At 39.9% G+C, this 21,804-nt stretch overlaps 1 protein-coding gene across 1 annotated transcript; it reads right to left on the bottom strand.

Annotated features, from left to right (window-relative positions):
• Nucleotides 1–16,870: 16,870 nt before the first annotated feature.
• On the bottom strand, nucleotides 16,871–19,486 carry LOC148010365 (TPD1 protein homolog 1-like). Its single transcript, XM_087671856.1, has 3 exons — nucleotides 19,142–19,486; nucleotides 18,504–18,617; nucleotides 16,871–17,602 (listed from the first exon to the last, which is right to left on the bottom strand). The coding sequence occupies exons 1-3, from the start codon at nucleotides 19,236–19,238 to the stop codon at nucleotides 17,262–17,264; spliced, it is 552 nt and encodes a 183-aa protein (XP_087527982.1). The 5' UTR covers nucleotides 19,239–19,486; the 3' UTR covers nucleotides 16,871–17,261.
• Nucleotides 19,487–21,804: the final 2,318 nt, after the last annotated feature.

Genomic DNA, 21,804 nt, shown 5'->3' with positions numbered 1-21,804 from the left:
GTTAAAAAAGGGGTAACACATGTGACTTCTACTTAATAGGATAGGCCCAAACCTTATGCGAATAATCATCAAATAATGTGATAAAATACTTAGCACTACCCAATGATTGAGAGGGCATGGAACCACAAACATCTAAGCCTACACAAGAGCCAACGGCTCATCTATGCATATAGAGTGAGACTTTTGATACAAGTTATGAGTCTTCCTACTGTATAAACAATGATCGCATGAATCAAAACATAAGTAGTCAAGAGGCGATAAGTACTTAAAAAAAGTAAAGGGACATGTGCCCAAGATGGAGATGCCAAAGAGATACATGTGAAAGATTGGTCATGACCAAAATATGATCAACACATTCAAATACAAGCAATGGATATAGACTACCGACCTTATCACCTTTAGCAAAAATGAGATTGCCACAAGTAATCTTCTAAGCAGAATCACCAAAAAATACATGATACATATCTTCATCTAACTATCTAGCTGAGATAATGCTTGTAGTAAAAGCTAAGACCTTACATACATCATGCAATACAAGTGGAGCACCAACATTAAGTTGCAATCTCACATCACCTATACCAATAATGTCACATACATGATCGTCACACCCAGTCTAACTAAACTTGCAACAATGTGGTAGGTGTAAAACCAATGATGATGTAGAGTAACATAGAAGGAAGCCCTTGAATCAAGATGCCAACATTATCATCTAAACTATATTCCAATGTGTTTATCTTTTATCTCTTGACACTAGACTTAGAAACACTGGTGTGATCATTAGAAGTCTTGGCATTATCTTGCACTTTTCCTTTTATTTTTTTGCACCTATCATTGTGCATCTTATGGATTTGTAATCTTATGTGACCTTATTGCCCACAATAATAACAAGTGAGAGAGGACTTAGGACCATGGGACTTACTACATGATTGCCCATGAGACTTAGACTTCAACCTATTGGTCTATGAGTCTCTACCACGATTATTATTCCCTTTTTCATCATGTCTACCTCTAACTGCAAGTGCATGAAAAGTACAGGCTTCATCAATGTTATTCCTATCCACCTCTTATGTAAGTGAACCTCCGTCTACATGGAGCATTTAAATCCATCTTTAGGAAGATTGGTAGTCATAGCAGTATGAAATGTATCCCAAGACAATCAAGAATAAAAACTTTATGCTATCTTCAAACTTAATGCCATGCGAGATACACTAATTGATAATGGAGTGGAACTCATTCAAATGAATGGATGTAAAAGTGCACTCCTTTATGCAAAGGCCCACGAGCTTCTTTAACCAGTACAATTGAGATGCAAGACTTTGCTTGTTGTCGTAAAGATCATACATCTTTTGCCATAAATCATGTGCACCACCTTTTGTCTCAATAACACTAAAATACACGTGCTTGTATAATGACAAGATAATGGTGGACTTGAGTAGCTCATCCAAATTAGTACATACCTTTGTATCAAACTCCTTAAGCTTTATGTCTTTACATTTCAATAGTTGGATTTTCTTTTTGTTGCACCAATACTTGTGAAAACTAGGTCTTCTAATAATTGAAGTTGGTGCCATCCAACTTGTCAATGTTAAAGATGGCACTATATCTAATAGCTGATGCCATAATAACTACAAAGCAAATAGTAAACAAGTTATTATAATAATAGTAAAATAATCCCAAAATTAGTCTAGAACCAAGTACAAGACGTGAGATATATTGCAAGATATAGCTATCCACAACATAGATGTTGTAGAGTGCATGTAACAAGTCTTTGCTCTCAAAGAACTACTCTAAATTGAAATTTCAACATGTTTGGTCACAAAACTACAATAAATGAATGTACAACTATAGGCAAACAAGAAAAAGACAAAGCTCCCACTATCAAGAATATTTGGATAGTAATTGAGATATGTAATGTAACTAGTAGTGCAAGATAGGCATAAATCACCAGGGTACCAAGTACTATCAGAGACCCAAACATATCAGAGACATAGATGCAATCCCAAACAAGAAAGTGGCATGCGCATAGGCCAACCACGCATACGAGATCTCCCAAAAGCAATTGAGATTTGCCAATCTACAACTAACTCACTACATATAAATAATGAGGCTCAACCAAGAATTCATCTAAGATGACAAACTTGTCTAAAAGGAGGAACTATCAAGTGTACAAACCAAAGCTAAATCAGCCCACAAACATCAATGTGTGCATGAGCAATGTAGACCATAACCAATTGAGCATATGCACATGAGTAAGTGAGAGTCTCCCATTGACTCAAGAGTCCAAGCTTTGCAATGAAATATCAAAGTGCTCCCACAGAAGAAATGTCTAAGAACCAATAAAATTTCAATATATAAACCTCGTAACATCTTAGTTTCCAATGACATGAAGAAATACATTCGAGAATATGTACATGTTATAAGCCTTCGAGCCCATAACCAATAAAATTTCAATGCAAGGACACACTACTCAAATGCAACCAACCAAGCTCAAATCCAAGATGTACCAACATAAGGATATTCAAATATAAGAATCAATGCCAAGCATCAACATTTACATGTAGCATCCTTGAAGCATGTATAGGCATGGAAGACATAAACCTTCATTTTGAATGCTTGTTGTCCATAGGGTATTACAAAATAAACTTACTTGTTCCAAATGCCTTTATTGAGCATGAATACATCATCCATGCATATTAAATGGGCCCCATAAGAATTGGTTGAGCACAAAACAAGTAAGTGCTCACTATCCAAATACTTGATCATTAGACTTGCCCTGAATTGTAGGTCAATGGCTAACCTCAAACCCTTCAAGACATGCTCAATATCAAAGCTACAAGTTCTGAGCGAAAATGCTAATGATTACCAAGATTTAACAGATCTTGGAGTGTGTTGGAGGTGGAGGAATGTAGAGAAGTGGGATAAGACAACCAGGATAGTTGGTACAAATCACTTGGCTATCCTTGGCCCTATTACTACTACCTTGAAGCTCACTGATCAATTACTAGAGCTTAAATCATCCAGGGGAATGCCTTAATAGCTATTGGAATGTGTAGATTTGATCAGAGAAGTAATGGAGCTAATGCGTACCTCATTGAGTGGCTTCCATGGAAGCTGTGAATAAAGCTCACTGCTTGGGTTGAAGTGAATGTTAATGAAGCTCCTTGAATGCCCGCTTTGATATTAGTTGAAAGGTGGAACAAGAGTAGAAACAAAAGTGAAAGCAAATGAGAAGCAAGAGCTATGGAGGTTCAAGTAAAAGAGAGCAACAGGGTGTGTGGAAACTCCAATAGTCACAATGTGTGACCTTCCTTCCCTTATTTTATTGTCATAGTAAGAATAAAGAATAAGTTGATAGTGATGGGCATCTGCCGCCTACAATGTACAAGTGTGCGGGCAGTAAATACAAGCAAATGTAGGCAATGCAGGTAGTAAACACAAGTAAATGTAGGCAATTAAGTGCATATGGCCTTTAATCCCCAACAAGAAATGGGGTTGGGGTTCTCTATATATGGTGGATTTTTTAGGATTTTAAGCTTTTGGGTGGGTTTTCTCTATATCTGGGAGGGCTCGACGAGCTAGAAAGAGCTAACATGCCCATCGAGATCCACAAAATCCCTTCGGGTTAACCACCATAATCAGTTTTACCTACTTAACATTATTTTCAATGCTACTAATATAAAATCACAAAGTTAGTGGTGTGATATTACCAGGGGATTGTAAAAACTTAATCATGTCATCATGATCCCTGGTCCTTGACTACATATATTGGTTTAGTGTTTCCCCTTGTTCAACAAGTTGACCTCTGTGATCTTTTCTTGGGCCCTCAATGGGTTCAATAGTTTTCCCTTCCCTTCTCTCCTCTCGATCTTTGATGGGCTCTCTGGTTCATTAGTTTGCCATTTCCTCTTTGCACTAAGCAACATAATGACTCGATCTCCTTTTTTGTATCGCGTAAATAGTTTTGGATAGTTTATGGATTTTTCTAGCTCTTTGTTTCTGACTCATTTTCAAGTTTGATGTTTTTAAGGTGTCTATGCTTGAGATGAACAAGGAGTTTTGTTTTAGCCTTGTGAGACCTAGATGGCGGTGATACTTTAGAAGTTTAAACCATTTTTGAGGGTTGATATCCCATTTATTCATAGTCTAATGCCTTTGAGTACTCTAGCCATTCTAGTTTTGTTTTAAGTCTTACTACACATGTGCCAAGGAGAAAACCTTTTGTATGTGAGGTCTTTGGATTAGTTGAGATTTGTTGCTCTATCGTTTGGTCATTAGTCTCATGGTAGAATGAGTTAGTATCTATGTCATCATCTCATTAATCATTCATGGGGCCGCACGCACGCTACACTGATGAATTCAACGAGTTTACCACCTGGGCCGAGAGGTCTAGGTAATCTTTTGAAATTTATGTACATTGGAATAGAACAACCCTTGGTGAACACTTGTGGCACCAAGTCAGAGGCCATCATAAAGAGAGGCACTCAGACATAGTCTAACTGAGGGCTGATTGTTTGGATAGTAGAGCCTTGTGCTCCTTATTGACTTAAGTTTTTGTGAGCTTTTCAATATTTAGATTCCTCTGTGAATGGTAATTTTAGAGTGGCAAGTATATGCATCTAGCCTCGTTTGCCTTTGGAGGATGGCATATAGTTTGTGAAAGACTATTGGATAGGAGGGTAGCTACCAAATCCTTGCAACATGTTAGAAATTACATATAGTCCCACTAAAGACATTTTCCATGTCTCCATTTCTATTTGTACAACATCCTTCCTATTCCCTAGGAAGAGTAGATAGTTGCCCCATTCCTTTATTTGTTGTGCATTCCGCATCCAAGGACATCTAAGAACCAAACCACTTTCATGACAAAAAAGTTAACTGCAAATTTTACATTGGATATTTTGACTGGCCAATCCTTGAAGATGCCTTATGGGAAGACCTTATATTCATCAACAATAGGCAAATTAAAATGAATAGGTGTAGTTGGAGGGTTCCAAGCATAGAGTACTTTTTCATTAATTATGCTAACTTCAACACCATTGCCAATGATTCCTTCCTGGTAGAGTCCGTAAGGGCTTCTACTTGCATGACATTTGGCCCCCTCCTAGAAGATGTTAACCCCTAAGGTTCTTAGGGTGGGCATGGTCGGACAACTCAATTGTGCATTGCATGTTAATGGTATACAATCTATGTTGTCCATCCAACTTTTGAATGTCTTGCCATATGGCAGGGCCTCCTTTCATCAAGATTCAGAGTTGGGAGATCATGCCCAGTTTGCAAGCACATGCACCTACATTGTGGTTTCAAGTCCTAGGCTTCCTGTTATTGACTTACTTTTCTTAATGCACTATGCATAGCCAAGTTTCTCAAACAAATTGTGATGTTGCTCTTAATGCACAACACTACTTTGATGAATTTATTTGTTTCTAAGTTTGAGTTTCAGAGTTCTAATTGTTGTTCAAAATATATTTCCTGTTTTGTGTCACCTTGTCCATTTTTAGTTGACTTATATTTCATTTAGTTTTTGTTCAATTTTTTAATTTAAGTATTGGAATTGTTTGATTTCTTTGACTAAATGTGTGTGCATACACGTGGTGTAGTGATTGGCAGCCTTATTGTGAAATGCATGCTTTCTATGGAGTGCATGGGTTTGCAAGGATAAGCCGCTAATCTAGTTGCAATAGACTACATGCACGATCAACGAGAAAGTGTGCTAAGTTAAATGTAGGGTGAAGGGAAAAGTTTCCTAAGTTAAATATGTGTACTAAATTATGTTTTATTTAATGATGTGTGAAGATTAAAAACACTTGTGTGTTCTAAGTTCATTCCATAAATGCATACATGACAATGTGAAAAGAGTATATTTACAGTCGACGTATCTATGCACACATGTAGTGGATAAGCCTATGTGATTGGTTGCAATGCTCTATGTGAGATTATGGCCTAAGGATTTCCTAGAATGGCCTAGAGTGGAATGTGTTAAGTGCTTGAAACTAGGTATGTGTGCGTGCGTGCGTGCGTGCGTGCGTGCGTGCGTGCGTGTGTGTGTGTGTGTGTGTGTGTGTGTGTGTGTGTGTGTGTGTGTGTGTGTGTGTGTGTGTGTGATGCATTGTGCCCTAGTCTGTGTGCACTATGCACTGTGCATTATGCATTGTGCACTAAGGTGATGGGTTAGTGCACTAGGATGCAATATCTATGCATGGATGAAAAAATGTGGATATTCATAAAGTGTAATATTGTGAGGTTTATGTGTATCGTGTGCATGTGCATACTGTGTGCTATTATGCACATGTATACTATGTACCATTTGTTGTGCACTGTTGTACACTGGTATATTATGTAGTGCATTGTAATGGTGTAGGTGCAATATAACCTAAGGGTGGTGTATATTATCCTAGGTGCAATGTAGATGAAAAAATAAGTTGTCTATATGGTTGGATGCTAGTGCACTATGCGCTTGTGTGCATTGGGTGGTATGTGGGGCTAGGTGTGGGGTATTGAAAGCTCACAATGCAGGGTGTGGTGCACAATGTGTATGCTACATGAGGGGTGATGGTGGGTGCAGATGGAAGTGCATGATGGATATATGCACTATGCACCCATGTGCACATATGCAATGTATACCATACACTATGCATTAGTCCATATACTAGTGCACTATGTAGTGAATTGGTAGGAGACTAAGGGATACAATAGTGGGATGTGACTAAATCAATGATGGTGTTTTAAGTTAGATGTAAGAACTAATGTAATGGGTTACCTATGTGATGTGAGGGCATACATGAGTGCATTGCAAGGTGTTCGTTCTTCCTGACCTATTCCCCTTGGTCCCCCTTGTGAATAGGGTGTGCATGGCTAAGCGAGAGAGAAAGAAGGGACAACTACTAGGTGCATAAGCATGTGTCAATTTTTTGTGCACTAGGATTGTGTATACTAGTATATACATGTATGTTGCACCGTGCACTATGTGCTATGCACCAAGTGGAGACTTGTGCACAAGGGTGCTATGCAAGTAAGTCAATGCGCTAGTATGCTAGAGAATGGGAGTACTGTGATGTGAGTGACCTAGGTGGAGGTAGATAGGTATACTAATGGTTACTTGTGTGTAGGTGCACTAGTGCATGTGTGTATTCATATATGTACACTAGTGCACATACACTATAAATGTGTGCATTGTACATCCTACCCATCCAACCCTCATTGTGAACAAGGTGGGTGCTAGTCAAGAGAAAAAGAAAAGAGGAGACATGATGAGCACATTAGTGTACATATGCAAGGTTGCCCATTATACATACATGAGCAGCTAGGTGAACAAATGCAAAGCAAGGAAAGACTTAGTGTGCTTAGTGTGTTTTGGTGATGTATCCTAGTGGGGGGTGTCGTGTATGTGTGCATTGTGCACTATGCACCAGTCTGTGCTCATAGTGCACTATGCACTAATGTGGATGCATTGTAAAATGCCTCCTTCTTTCCTCCCCCTAAAATTTCCCCTTACAAACATGGAAATATCAAGTGAAAAGAGATAAAAGCAAGAGAGACCTAACAAGTATACGAGAGTTACGTTATGCTAATTGCAAGGTGTTATGTATACAATGTGTGCAATGATGTAGTATATGTGTGTGTCATGCCCTATGCATGCATGGTATGCATGGTGCACTATGCAGGGATGCATAGCAAAGGGTTAAACACTTATAGATGCTACTTTCATTTCTTCTTCTTCCCCTTGTTCTCCCTTGCAAATAGGTTGGCATTAGGTAGACAAAGGAAAGAGGAAAGAAGATCTAGTGTATGCATGTGTGCAATGTGTTGGGTGCTCACTCTCGACCGCCAAGACCCAGGGACTGCTTATTCTTTCGAGCATTTCAAGATGAGCACTAATGGATACCTCTCACATAGCCAATGTGCAATCTCTCTTTACAAGTTTAGTGAGATTACCCCCATGCCCAATCGAGTTGCCTCTTCTCCTGAGCACTCCAGTAGCTCCACGATCCAAGTGCAAGCTTCAAGCAAGCTCGATCCTCAAGCTCCACGCTCCAAGCTCCATTGCCACGATCAAGAGAAGAGAAGAGAAGAGAAGAGAAGGAGAGAGGAGAATATGGAGAGCTTCTCCACCACAGTCCCTCACCCTCACACACTCACTCCCTCACACTCTCACTCCCTCACACTCATACTTCCTCTCTCAAGCACAAGCTCAAGCAAGCAAGAAGAAGAAGAAGAAGAAGAAGAAGAAGAAGAAAAAGAAGAGGAGGAGGAGGAGAGAGCTACTTTTGGCCACAACCAAGAATGAGCTTCTTCATTCACTTTTTGCCTTTTATACAAAACCCTAACCCTAATTCCCTTTGGGTGGTCATCCCCTTATTCCCTTTTTCACATGGTTGGCCGTGGCTTAGGCCCTCTTTCCCATTGTCATGCTATCTTCCTAGCTTCCTTCCTACTGTCCATCTACCTTTACAATTTGCATAAGAGGGAGCCTGTGGCTCTTTTACAAAAAGTTTTAGGGGCACCTTGCATTTAAAAAAGCACTTTTGTCTTTGACTTAGCTTTTGAGGTTGCCCTTACGCTTTCGGCCATTTCCCTTCCTACTTCTTTTGTTGTGTCCGATTTCTTTTTGGGCCTCCTCTTTTGGCCCGACTTGTGCTTCTCCACTTTTTCCACTTTTTTTTATTTTGAGGTTAACATTAAACCCCTCCTAGATGAGTGCCAGTCCCATGGCACTTTCCGTAGTAGATAGCAGGCTTGGATATGCACTAATGGGTATGCACTGAAGAGTGGGTGGAAGGGACTGTTGTGGTTTGTCATGGAGGAGTTTTGGTGGTGGTGCAAATGAAGGTCGTTGGTGACACTTGGTTGGCTTGATTGGCTGGTGATAGGGTTGTTGTAGTTGGTGATAGGGTTATCCTTTGTTGGGAGTTGCACTCATGGTTGGCACATGTGTTGGTGTTCTTGGGATTCTGTGCATGACGATTCTTTGGTGGAATTGCATGATGATATAGGACAAGAGTTCAAAGTTTAGTGTTGATGAAGAGCTGATGGTACTTTCATTGGGTCTTCAATATCTACAATTGAAAACCTCTCATATGGTCTCTCCCTAGGGGTTAGTGCTAGTCTTCTTATCATGCACAAGATGTAGTTTGATTAGTCAGTAGGGAGACATGTCAAACTCTAAGCAAGTCGAGAGTATCATCAAACTGTGTATAGATTTTGGTGCAGATATTATGTGAGTGCACGTTTATACTTAGATATTACATAGTTAGAAGATTGTTGGTTTGATTCCTCATAGCAATGTGTGGATGAAGTGAGGGTTCAATGGGGTGGAAAAAATTTATCGATGTCGAGGAGAAGTATACTTGAAGGCTTCTTGAGACATCATTTGTGATTTTGACAACACCATGTAGCATATTTGAGCTCATTGATGCCTTACAATAAAATGTGGATTCTCTACTACTGATGTCTTGGGTCATCTGTGCAATTCCATTCAAGGTACATCTATTGTCAAGACTATCATGTCTAGTCATCCTCACAGTTGTAGCTTGATGTTGTTGCATTTCGCTTTGACTAGATGCAGTCCTAATGCAACATATACATGTTTTTGTGGTGTGGCCTTTTTAGCCTTGTTGGCTAGATTGGCCCATTGAGGTTCTAGGGTCTCTATTTGTCTTTGTTTGGGTATGGGCTTTTGGTTGTTGTTTCACAAGTGAGAATCTATGTTTATGTAGAGCCATTACTACACTCGAATATAATTTAGAGGACCTTTCTGGCATGCATTTTCTCTCTAGTCTACTTGGGGGAAGTGTGGAGGGGGCATGATTTGAAGGACCATTCATAGCCAAGTTTTGAACTACGTGCTCTAGATTTCAACCCAGTGATAGATCTATGATGTGCTTTCGGCTCTATACGGTCTCCTAGGTTGGTTTTAGGGGTTAGATGTGTCAAATTTGTATTTTATTCACCTGTTCGATTTTTATAGTTTTTTAACTAATTCTTAGAGGTCCAATTCTCAAGAGTCCAATTATCAGAAGAATCGGACGTTCGATTTTGGTTGGTCTAATCAGATGATCGAACGGAGTCTGAATGGTCCACCAATTTTGGTTGGTCCGATCAGGCGATCGAACAAAGTCTGAGTGGTCCACCGATTTTGGTTGGTCTGATTCTAGTGGTTTGATTATGGGTTGGTCCGATTTTGTGTGTTCGATTTTCATGCATCCGATTCCCAAGCATTCCGATTTTGAGCGTTTGATTGTGTGATTCTTCGATTGTCAAAATCAGACGAGTCCCATGTGTTTGATCGGACAGGTTTTTAGGATATCTAAGTCCGAAAATCAGACAGTCCGATTCTGGGATTCTAATTCTAGGAATCAGACTCAGACTCTGGTAATAGTGTCCGATTGCTTATTGAATTAGCATCATGTTAGTTTCATCAAGGGGGGACACATTCTTAAAGGCCATAGATACCACATGAAAAATTAGGTTAGAGGAGTACATTGCAAAGATTTTATGCAAGATAATTGAAGATAATTGAAGAGATAGGCCATTGTCATGTGATGCAAGTTGTTATAGATAATACAAATTATTGTAAAATTATAGTCAGACTTGTATAAGAGTGATATCCAAAGATTACATGTAGTGGTTGCAACACTCACTCACTTAATTTAGTACTGAAAGACTAGTATGAAAAGAAGGATATAGCTAGATTTGCTAGTATTATCGATGTTTGTAGGAGAGTTGTCAATTTTGTTCTCAAGAGAAGTCTACTTGTGGGCTCGAATGTTATGCACATTAAAGTTTCCCATCATAGATACACGAATTTGCACCCATTTTTATACTTTGGAGTCCTTACTTTGAAACAAGGGTGTTGTGATAGAGACATTCTCATACATGGATATATACGATTGGGAGGTTGAGCAACATGTGCGAGTGAGGGATAAGGCTATTGTATTGCATTCTAATTGTCTAAACAAGTATAAGTGGTAGTGGCCTATGATTGATGCTCATCATATAATGATGCCCATCATGTATACCAATGTAACATGGATGACGGAATGGCAAACATGGAAAAAGTATACATGACATGGTGGACTTTGCAATAGAGTTAAGAGTCTCCTAAGAATATTAAGACATCTCAAAGGAAGATGTTATTAAATTATGTTCAAAGGATATAGGTTGCAACCCATACAACATTGCATAGTGTTTCGTACCTATTAGATCTTGATTATTGGGACCTAAACTTATGGAGTAACAATGAGGTAGATGTAAAGTTCTACATTGTGATGATCAACATATTCTATGTGCAACACAACAAAATAGCATGAAAAAAATGTGTCAAGGAGATATCTAGATTTAGGCTAAGAGAAGGTTCATTCTCTAAGCCTTTTGTGTAAGAGATGGCTAAGGTGCAATTGGTATGGAAATGGTGGACCATGAATGCATAGGATACTTGTACACATTTGAGGCTCCCTCATTGTGTGTGTACTAGTGCAATGTACTAGCAACTCTAGCACAAAGAAAAATTGAAGCACACATAAATATTTTCACAACACTATTCAAAATATATTGTTGGCATATAAGGCCAAAAAGTTGGTACACCTAGATTGCAATGACATATGAGGAGGGTATGCCCTTTTGGATATATAATTGTGATGGAATTGAGAACTTAGGCCTCAAACACTAATGAGATTGAGCATGTTGAGAGTGAGAGTCATACCATCACAAGGGACATTGAGATTCAAACACAAACCTAGAGGTAATGGATGCAAACATTGAGGAGCGTCCTGCTTATTGGATGACTTGATCACACGAAGCATTCCTCAAGCTAGAACATCATAATGTGGGAATGTAATAGCTTTGAAGCTTCACTTCTCTTTTTTTCTTGATGTAAAAATAAATAAATACTATAAATTATTGATAATTAGATATTTAACTTTTTAAATAAGTTTGCAAATCCACATTTACCTTATACTATGAAAGAAGTATTTATTGTTTTAACTTTTCATAAAATATCATATTAGAGAATTTGGGAATCTCCAAAGTTTCACTTTCAAATAAGGAGTAAAAATTTGACCAAGTGGCCAAATCTTAACCCCATATTTGAGAGTGGGACTTGGCGGAATTGCTTATATAGTATCTAGGGAAAATTTCACCTTCAAGTACGGGGATAAGATTTGACAATGTGTCCAAATATCAATCACATTAGGAATTTCCAAACTTTATGAAAATTTTCAAATTCCTGAATATGTGGTTATAATTGATATATTTTGAAAGTTTTCTCTTTATGGAGAATCAAAAAGTTATATTACTTGTCATTCAATGTTTGCATATCAAAGTGTTTACATTTAGGTTTCAATCAAAGAGTTTGTGAATAGCACTAATAGCATTTTCTTGATCTCCCTCTTTAGGTTACGTATAAAACTTCCAAAGGTCTGATACAAAGCTTTGGAAAAAAGGGTGTCACAAGGACACTTGTTATTAATAATCATGTGCCACACTAGGAAAGCAAGGTGTATGTAATGCCCACATGATAAAAAATATAAGCCCATTTCACTATCATATGGCTTAAGCACTCCATATACATAAGCTCATGAGGATATCTATATTTTACATGATGGCATGGGGATGAACTACATCGCTCATGTAGTCTTGTGAAAATGCCTCTTGAGAAGTACTCTCCATGATAAGGCACTCCACATGCTCACTAGTTTGTGTGAGTATCTCAATATGCTCCTCAATGTAAGAATACACTTGTAACAATATTTGGGATTATCTTCCAAGAAGGATACTTGTAACAATATCTTAGCTAAGATCTTCCAATATATTTGATAACAACATCTAGATATCCTTCAAGTTTTAGTTAGATTTTGTTTTTAGACTAAAAATTTTCTAATTCAATCACTTTTCCAGGCTCTCTTAGTGTTCCACATATTCTTTTGTTGCTTTGTTTACTATTTCCTTTCCTTTCTCCTCTCATTAGTATTCTCCTTTTCTATTTTGTCCATGCCATTGGAAGAAGCTTAAGAAATCATTTTGCATGCTCTATTGTAAAAAGAAAGAAAGTTAGCAAAGATAATTTCAATGTAAATATTTTCATGGCTTTAGAAGTCATTTTCATGGTGAAGGGCCTTTCTTGGGAAGCCACTTGATGGGTCTTTCAATGTTGCAGATCTTTTGGTCTCTTTTACTTTCAAAAAAATGGATAAAGCTCCAATGAAAAAGAGGAGTCATATTCATATTAGTGTGGAAGAAGAATATTCCAAATTGAGAGGATCCATGTGGAAAGAACCATTAGCTTCTTTGCCTGATGAAGTTGAGGTCGGAAGGTTGAGAGATGAAGGCAAAATTTCCATATATAGTTTCTAACCCAATGGAATCTCAACGTGTGATGGAATGCTATACCAAATCATATAAACTAGTATTGTTAGAACATGCTAGTACTATAAGTAACATAGAAAATAATAAAGATGTAATATTAATGTAAAGAACTTGAAAAATCCTCCACGGGGGTTCTATGGTGGTCATTGCTACCAAGGTGATGCATAGTGCTTACATATAGTCGTACCTTCACCACCTCCCTCTGTTGTTGCCACCTCTATAGAGAGAAAGTGGTCTCCTCCCTAAAACTTCTCTTGTCCTCCGTATTTAGCCACTTGGGCTTCCCCCTATCATTTTTTATTATATTACATGCATTAGATCCCTATGTGCATGCCTTTGCTCCATCATCCGCCTTGTAGAGAATCGATCGATAGCAAGACATTTGCTTCCTCATCCACCTTGTAGAGAATCAATCAATAGCAGGAGATTATGCAAGGTCACTATCACGTAGTACTTACTATTCTTTGACACATGCTTCCATCTATCTAGGACATTATGCCAACATACATGCTAATAGAACTCTCATATATGTATAGCGAGCATCTTCTCCTCATCATTCATGATAATAGCATCAGTGACTCTATCCATCAAGTAGACATGGCCCGGTGGGTAAACTCTAGAATGGGGCCTCTCCCACTTAAAAGTACACTACCTAGCATATCCATGAGAACCATGTACATTAGACATATATGTAAGATTAGCACCTGTAGAGATGGTTGAGAAAATCTAAGTATCATTAGAGAGGCAATAGCTATGGGTGTGGCCAATGTGGGCAACTGGGATCCACTCGATCGATGGTGGGAAGGGTTTATAGCATTTGCATCACCGCAACATCCATCAGAGCCAGCCTCCCTCCCCAACATCCTAATGAGAGAGGAGTACCAAGAGGTCAGGGGATTATAAAATCCACATCTCCACAACACCCCTAGAGCCACCTACAACAACAAAGGGAGAAGGACCTGTAGGATGAGAACTTCCAATATAACAAAGATTCACAAAGCATCCATGTCTCCATAATACTCACCGGAGCCACTAGCTCCACTCGAGTAAGACGTACTCTATATAGCCAGTCTAGAGCATTAATTGTGCCTATTAAAAACTGATGTATCAAAGCGTATCAAGGTAGAGTGCTCGGATACTCCTTGTATGGAACACCCACAAACCTCTCACTAGATGCAAGAAATCTATTACTTGTGATGTACTATCATTTCCCTCCACATTTTTACAAAGACAAACATTATATTTAGTGTATATCTTTGTGCCACAATGACAATGTAAATCATGTATACTTTACTCACCGAGATAACTTGTAATTTACAATTTCTTGATTAATAATTTCTAGGTAGAACTCATTATAGCATCACATTCTCTATTGGCAAATGATATTTCCAACAGAATATCCACTTACACTGAGTAGAAGTATATAAAACATGCTAATTGAGATATAACTCCCAATCTCCAACGCCTCAGTCCTCATCACTGCTCACTTTTGCTACAATGCAAGAAAAGTTGAAAATTTCACCATTACTCTACTACTCTCTTATTTACTCTATCTCCTACTTCTTACTTTTCTCTATTGGCAAATGATATTTCCAATAGAATATCCACTTACACTGAGTAGAAGGATATTAAAACATGCTAATTGAGATATAACTCCCAATCTCCATCACCTCAGTCCTCATCACTACTCATTTTTGATACAATGCAAGATATGTCAAAATTTTCACCGTTACTCTACTACTCTCTTATTTACTATTATCTCCTACTTCTTACTTTTCTCTCTGTACTACTTTCTCATCTAATCTTTCTTTCTCTCCCCCTACTTAGTTCCTTCCTCCCTCCCTATTTCCTGCAAACTCTCCCTCTCACTCACTCTCTCTTGCATACTCTCCCTCTTGCTCTCATTCATCTCGTCTTATCTCCTATTTACTCTCGCTCTCCTATAAGCCTCTCTTTTTGGGTCTTTCTTTCTCTCTCTCCCTTTCCCTTACTCTCTCTTCCTCACTCACTCACTCACTCTCCTACTTACTCTCTTTCTCATACTCTCTCTCTCTCTCTCTCTCTCTCTCTCTCTCTCTCTCTCCTCCTACTTTCATTCTCTCTCTTTCCCTCTTTTTAGCAAGTGTGGTTTTCTCTTACACACACTCTCTCTCTCTCTCTCTCTCTCTCTCTCTCTCTCTTTCATTCTCTCCTACTCACTCGCACTCTTTCTTTCTCATCTCTTACCAAATGTGCTCTCTCTCTATTATATTAAAAATAAATTTCTAAATACTTTTACATTAAATTAACTTCTCTTAAATGCCTATTTTTATATTTTTTAAAAATTTAAAGTGTCTTTTATTATCTCTTTGCATCTCTTAGACATCTACTCTTGTTTCTCTCCCTCCTGATCTCTCTCCCCCAATTTTCATAATTCCCTCTCCCCCTCTCTTTCCCTTCTCTCCCCCCTCCCCTTCCCTTTCTCTCTTTTCCAATTGTCTCTCCCTCTCCATTTCCATCTCCCCCCCCCTCTCTCTCCATAAACACAATGTCAAAAAAAGGGCTTACTTCAAGGCTCAAAGGTCCATGCTTGCTACCTTGAAGCTCTCTCCTTCAAAGTCTTCTCATTCTCTCTCTCTCTCTCTCTCTCTCTCTCTCTCTCTCTCTCAAATGGGATGAAAAAGTCATGGCATGGCTATCGAAACTATTTCAACCCATTTTTTCCATTATATAGTGTCACTATTAACATTAATAGTAATGCTATTAAAATCACTAATAGCATTGCAATTAACATCACTAACTAGCATCATTATTAGTTGCATTCATTTGTAGTATGCACTATTAGTTGCATTCATTTGTAGTATGCACTTATGACTAGCTAAAAAATTAATTGCAAACCTCTAGCACTATATACACAAGGAGTGCAATGTGCTACCCTTAACACATAGAATACCCTTGGAGCAAATAGGTGTGGATGATGGGCAATGAATTGACCGAACCATGTTTGTAGTAAGTCAAGGCAAATTACCCATATGTACTAACGACTAGCTGAAGATTAGTTGCCAATGTCTAGTTTATATATGCACACAAGGAGCACTACCAGCTCTTATAAGAGCAAGTGGGTGGAGAGACCCTTCGGTTGTATGAACTTGGAACCTGGAAGGGGGCATGACAATTTTGTATTCTCTTAATACTTGGATTCGTTATTCTGGTGTATTGTGCGGTATACTTTCATTGTATGCACATGTTAAACGCCTAATATACACGTAAAAAAACATCAAATAGCACACTCAGTACATAGCATGAGATTTATGACAACGTTGAAGCAAGAATATACCCAAATCTCTCTCTCTCTCTCTCTCTCTCTCTCTCTCTGTGTGCGCGCGCGCGCGCTGTCAGTTGTGCAGCCAAACGATCAATGTCCACACTACATAAATTTTGGAATTTGACTGTAATGCGTGCTTTACACGTATCCAGGGTGGATTAAGCACCATTAGTATTGTCGGGATAAAAAAGGAAGCCAAAAGGACTGCACCACCCGGCCTAGCGGTACAGAGGCATCGGCCTCCCACTCATCTAGGGTTGCACCAACTGGAGAGCTACCCAAGGGTCGAATTCGAGATAAAAGAAAACCAGAGTTTTATTCATGTACATGACAATTTCCGGTATAAGATCTGCATACAATGTTTTGGTTTCAACCATCATCATCATCTATACAGAATGTAGACCCATCCACAAAAACTCCCTAAAATCGTGAAGGAGATGACAATCTTTTATCAATCTCTCATTGTATGATATAGGCACCGATGACAGGCTTCAAAGAGAGAGGAAGCCAGGAACCAAAATGGGAAAGTCATACAGAGATAGAGAGAGGAGGATCCTGAGATGAAGAGGTCTAATTAGCTGTGGCTCTGTGTGTATAGTTAATGGAGGCACGTGTAGTTAGCAGAGGAGATGGACATCTCATAAGGAAAGGTGTTGGTGTACTGGAAAGTGAAGGTCTCCCCTGCATGCAGGGGCTTCCCTCCATTCACAATGCAGTCCCCATATTTCACCCGCTTGAACAGCTGTGGGTTTATGAATGAGGCTGAGGCGAACCAACCACAGGAGACATGGATATCCCTTATTGCGCACTCTGAGAAGCACAGGTTGAGTATCTGGACCGTGTATGTGGGTATCCCATCTGATGATGGCCCATCCTCTCCTTGAAAGACAACCAGGTCCTCTGCTATGTTGCAACCATCTCCAATGTGATCTGATTGCCCTGCATATAGAAAGACCTCACTGTAAGCACTTTTAAAGATACCATCAAGCACACAATATAGGTACATCAGATACCTCACGGTAAGGACACTAGATATCTTACTATAGGAACTATAGCTACCATCAAACATACTAAGAAAAATCTGTTTGATTGTTACTTATAGAATCAAATCCAGTAATGCCATCAAGCATACTAAGAAAAAGCCAGTTCGGCTGTAGAATCTAATCTAATGATACATTAAAAAATACTAGGAAAAGTCTATCTAGTTGGACAGTCTAATCCAATGCCATACTATCACGATAATTGACTTTCCTTGCAGGAAAGCATCAGGACAAAATCTCAGGTGTAGTAGATAACATGGACCTTCAGATTGGTAATTGGCTAACTTGCATATACTTTGCTCTATATTCCAACAAGAGATAGCGTCGCTGTTGATAATCCACGGCAGGGGATATACAGCTTGAAGCAAAGTACGCATCCTGTCCTGGCCATTGGGTTGTATCCCTCAATACATCCCTTCAAGGGGATACACCTTGAACAGGGTGATCTACACCTGAATATATCTTGAACAATTTTCTTGAACCCCCTATCTGATGTACTTAGACGAGCCAACTGTCATTCTAAGCACCAGGGAGAACATGTATCAACACGACTTAAGCACAAGATATGTACCATCGGTCCCCAGTCCCGGTACTTGTGACTGAAGAAGGACCAAGAGCTTCAAGGCAACATTATCACGAGCCTATGAACGTGTTGCTATTCCAGAGGATGACCTCCACTATATCAGAATTTAGGGTTTTTGACTACACGAACACGACTTGAAGCAAGTGCGCCGTTTTTCCTTCAATCCTATATTGCAGTGGCGGAATAATATGAAACGAAGATAACTGCAGGAGCTTACCAAAATTGAATGCCCTTCGACCCTTAAGTGATGGTTTGCTTGATACTGCAAGTGGACTTGATCTCATGCCATTCACTTGTCCAGAACTGCTAGCTGCCTGCTTGCCCAAAGAGCCTGCACAAGCAAAGAACAGTCCAATTAAGACATAAGCTAATAAGTTTGTAACCTTCTTGAAGAAATTCAAACGAAGCGCCGGACCAAACAGGGCACCTAGCTAGGGCTTCGATAAGTCATCCATAATCCAGGAATATTGGATGGACCGACACCTACATTGAAAATTCTATCTACATTGTAAGAAATCATCTCATAAGGGGGGAGGCCGGAGCAAACCTCAGACAGAGAGGATTAAAGACAGAAAGATGGGAAAGATGCTGCAGATATTATCAAAAGGGAAGGGAAAACGTCAGTGATTGAGTATATGTTGTTAGTACCCCTGCATACCAACAAAAGCACCTCACGTTAAAGGTAGCATGGCAGGAGCCAGGAGGTGGCTTTACGGTTTGCTCTCAGGCAAGCAGCAAGAACCAAGATAGGATACCGAATGTAAGGTTTTGTGAGAGGCCGGTTGAAGATCTCTCTCTCTCTCTCTCTCTCCACAAAACCATCACTGCGTTAGTAGAAAAAGAAGTGTAGCTCGCCTGATAATTCCATGAGGCCGAGCAGATACACGCAGGCGACCATGGCAAGCCACGTCAACGGGCAGCGAGCGCGGGACGATGAGCGGGCGTGCTGCATGGCAGCGGTGCCGTTGGAGTACCTGCGACGAAGGCACGGGAGCACAGAGGATTGATGGAGTCGATGGGACGCAGATTAACGGGCAACAGCAAGAGGCCGTGGAGGCGATTATAATGGACCGAGAAAGAAGAAAGTTCATCTTCTTGCGAGGCCGAACATGGGACGTCGAGCGGGGGAATCAAAAACCTAGTGCGGGGCGGGGGGGCTATGGCGGCGAGAGAGGTTCTCTATCTAGAGGGAGAGAAACACTCGAGAAGGGGGGGGGGAGGGGGGGGCGCTCAGTTCTTGATCGAGGCTCGAGAGGATGAAGGCAGAACGCATAGAGAGAGAGAGAGATCGTAAAGTTGGTGGAAGCCGAAGCTGCATAGCCTCCTCCTCTTTGGCGCCCCCGCTCCCCCCCCCCCCCAAACCCCAAGACCCCGCTACACCTAGCGGCCCGCCGCTATCTTTAGCAGCCCCCCATTTACCCTCGCTTTAACTGCAGTAACGGTGGTGATTCATAAATACCGTGATCTACCCCTGCTACTTTTGGTGGCCCGCTCCCCTCGTTTAATTTGGCGGCTGCCACTAATTTGCAGCCGCTTAATCCTCATTGGTCGTTTCTTACAGATAATGCTTCCACGTCACCTGGAAACGACCTCGCCACCTTCATAATCCCGTTTTTAATCACGGGAAATTCCCATATTTTCGGTATTTATTTAGATTTGCTATCTGACTGCCGCCACGTGGCAAACTCCCAGGTATCCGCACGTACGCATCCTTCCTACGCCTTCCCGAGTCCGAACCAATGGCTGTGTGCCACGTGTGGAACCATGCCCAGATGGTAATGCAAGCTGATCAATGATAGCTAATGCGCCTCTTGATCGGGACACATTAGTAATACTATATTTTAGAGAGATATTTACTAATTACTAATATTAGTAGTTGTATTATTATTATTTACAGGGCGGATGACCCCGTCGACGTTAATGCATCACCATTAAATTGAAGGGATGAATCATGGAATATTAATTTTGCGTCGCAGTAAAGAATGTTAAAAAACTTAATGACCCGGTAAATGCAGGCCGTGGGGAAATTGAAAAAGACGAGAGGGGGGGTGTAAATGGGTCCAAAGTTACGTACAGTAAATCCAAGATTTTGGTGGTGTAAATGGAAGGCGTGTCCCTTTCTAGGAAAGTGAAAAGGTGGGCGCACGAGCTGGTATTCTTTTATTCTTGCAAGTTTCTAGAAAAAAGAGCAACAAACTCAAGGCACTCTTGAGATATGATGATTAGGGAGAGTGTCAGGTCCAACTACCAACAGCCAATCTCCATACTACATAGTCCCCAACCGGGCCAGGTTCGAAACCTCACTCCATCCATGAGCAATGAGCATTGAGCACCCTCCCCGATTTCTCACCTCATTTCATTATATCCTTCATACCCAACCTTCAAGTCAAATACATCACGTTTATGACTTGTAAGGTGAACTTGGAAGTGGAACTACCCTCTAGGATCTCTTTCCTTTAGAGCTAGGACATGCATACACAAATTTCACTTGCACGAGTCACAGCAATAGGCAAGCTCAATACCATGTGGATGCTTCATTTAACCACTCTTAATCCATGCAAAAGTGAGTATTTGATAAACTCGATGAATTTCGAAGGACACGACAATCATCTATTCATACAAATCCTGTTCTCTCCTCGTGAAGTATGCGTTCTCTTTCTGTAACGGATTTAACAACATGGCTCCATTCACCTCTCTCTCTCTCTCTCTCTCTCTCTCTCTCTCTCTCTCTCTCTCTCTCTCTCTCTCTCTAGCGCAAGTAGGGTCTTCTTTTGTTCAACTCTTTACTAGTTGCTTATCTTCTTTTGTTAGCCAAACCTTGCTCAACTCTTTACTCGATGTCTCATTTTTTGTGTCATTGAGTATTAAATAAGTCCTCTCAAGCTATTCCTTTATTGGTTGAGAGACATTTAGAGAAACCTATACAAAGATAATCTAGAAATATATTCCATAAATACAACCCTCGCGTCCAACTTCAAGTAGGGAAACTATCCCATAGGCTTCCCCCAATCATATTTCTTTTGGATCTAAGCTTGAAAGCTTGAAATAGGAAGAAGTTGAAGCACCTTCATGCACAGTAATTAGTGAAGAGGTGGGGGACTATGATTTCACTCTCATGTTTATATTTAATAAGCATTCTTATCCTTGTTCCAATTCAAATTAGCTCTCACATTAATTCACACTCTTAACCAGTTTCAGTAAAAGAAGACATGATATCTTACCAGGAACAATGGGAGACAATATCTGTCTAAATCTATAATACCATGCCTCTTTGGACCCATTCACGCCACCTTCTTCTAGCAAAGTTGCAACTCATGGTTCCATAATTAGTGGGGAGGTTGCGGATGGTAGCAACGTTAGAGTGAAAGAGGGAAATTTGATGGGTTCAATGAAATGAAGAAAGGGTTCATGTTATGTGACCACTCACTCTTTTTTGGAATAAACTATAGGCCCTAAAGGATGTTGGCTATGTTGTTCTAGATCATCCTAAATCCAAACATTAATAAGAAGGTCCTAGA

Source organism: Lygodium microphyllum, chromosome 29 (assembly GCF_053477565.2).
Source record: "Lygodium microphyllum isolate KBCC chromosome 29, Lygodium_microphyllum_v1.1.10, whole genome shotgun sequence".
Lineage (NCBI taxonomy): Eukaryota > Viridiplantae > Streptophyta > Polypodiopsida > Schizaeales > Lygodiaceae > Lygodium > Lygodium microphyllum.
The sequence above is the reverse complement of the archived record's forward strand: the minus strand, read 5'-3'. Positions and strand labels throughout refer to the sequence as shown.

Coding starts and splice junctions, on each gene's coding strand:
- LOC148010365 (XM_087671856.1), bottom strand. CDS start 19,238: ATGCAGCACGCCCGCTCATCGTCCCGCGCTCGCTGCCCGTTGACGTGG. Junction 18,618..19,141: donor CGGCCTCATGGAATTATCAG/GCGAGCTACACT, acceptor TTGCTTGTGCAG/GCTCTTTGGGCAAGCAGGCA. Junction 17,603..18,503: donor TCGAAGGGCATTCAATTTTG/GTAAGCTCCTGC, acceptor TTCTATATGCAG/GGCAATCAGATCACATTGGA.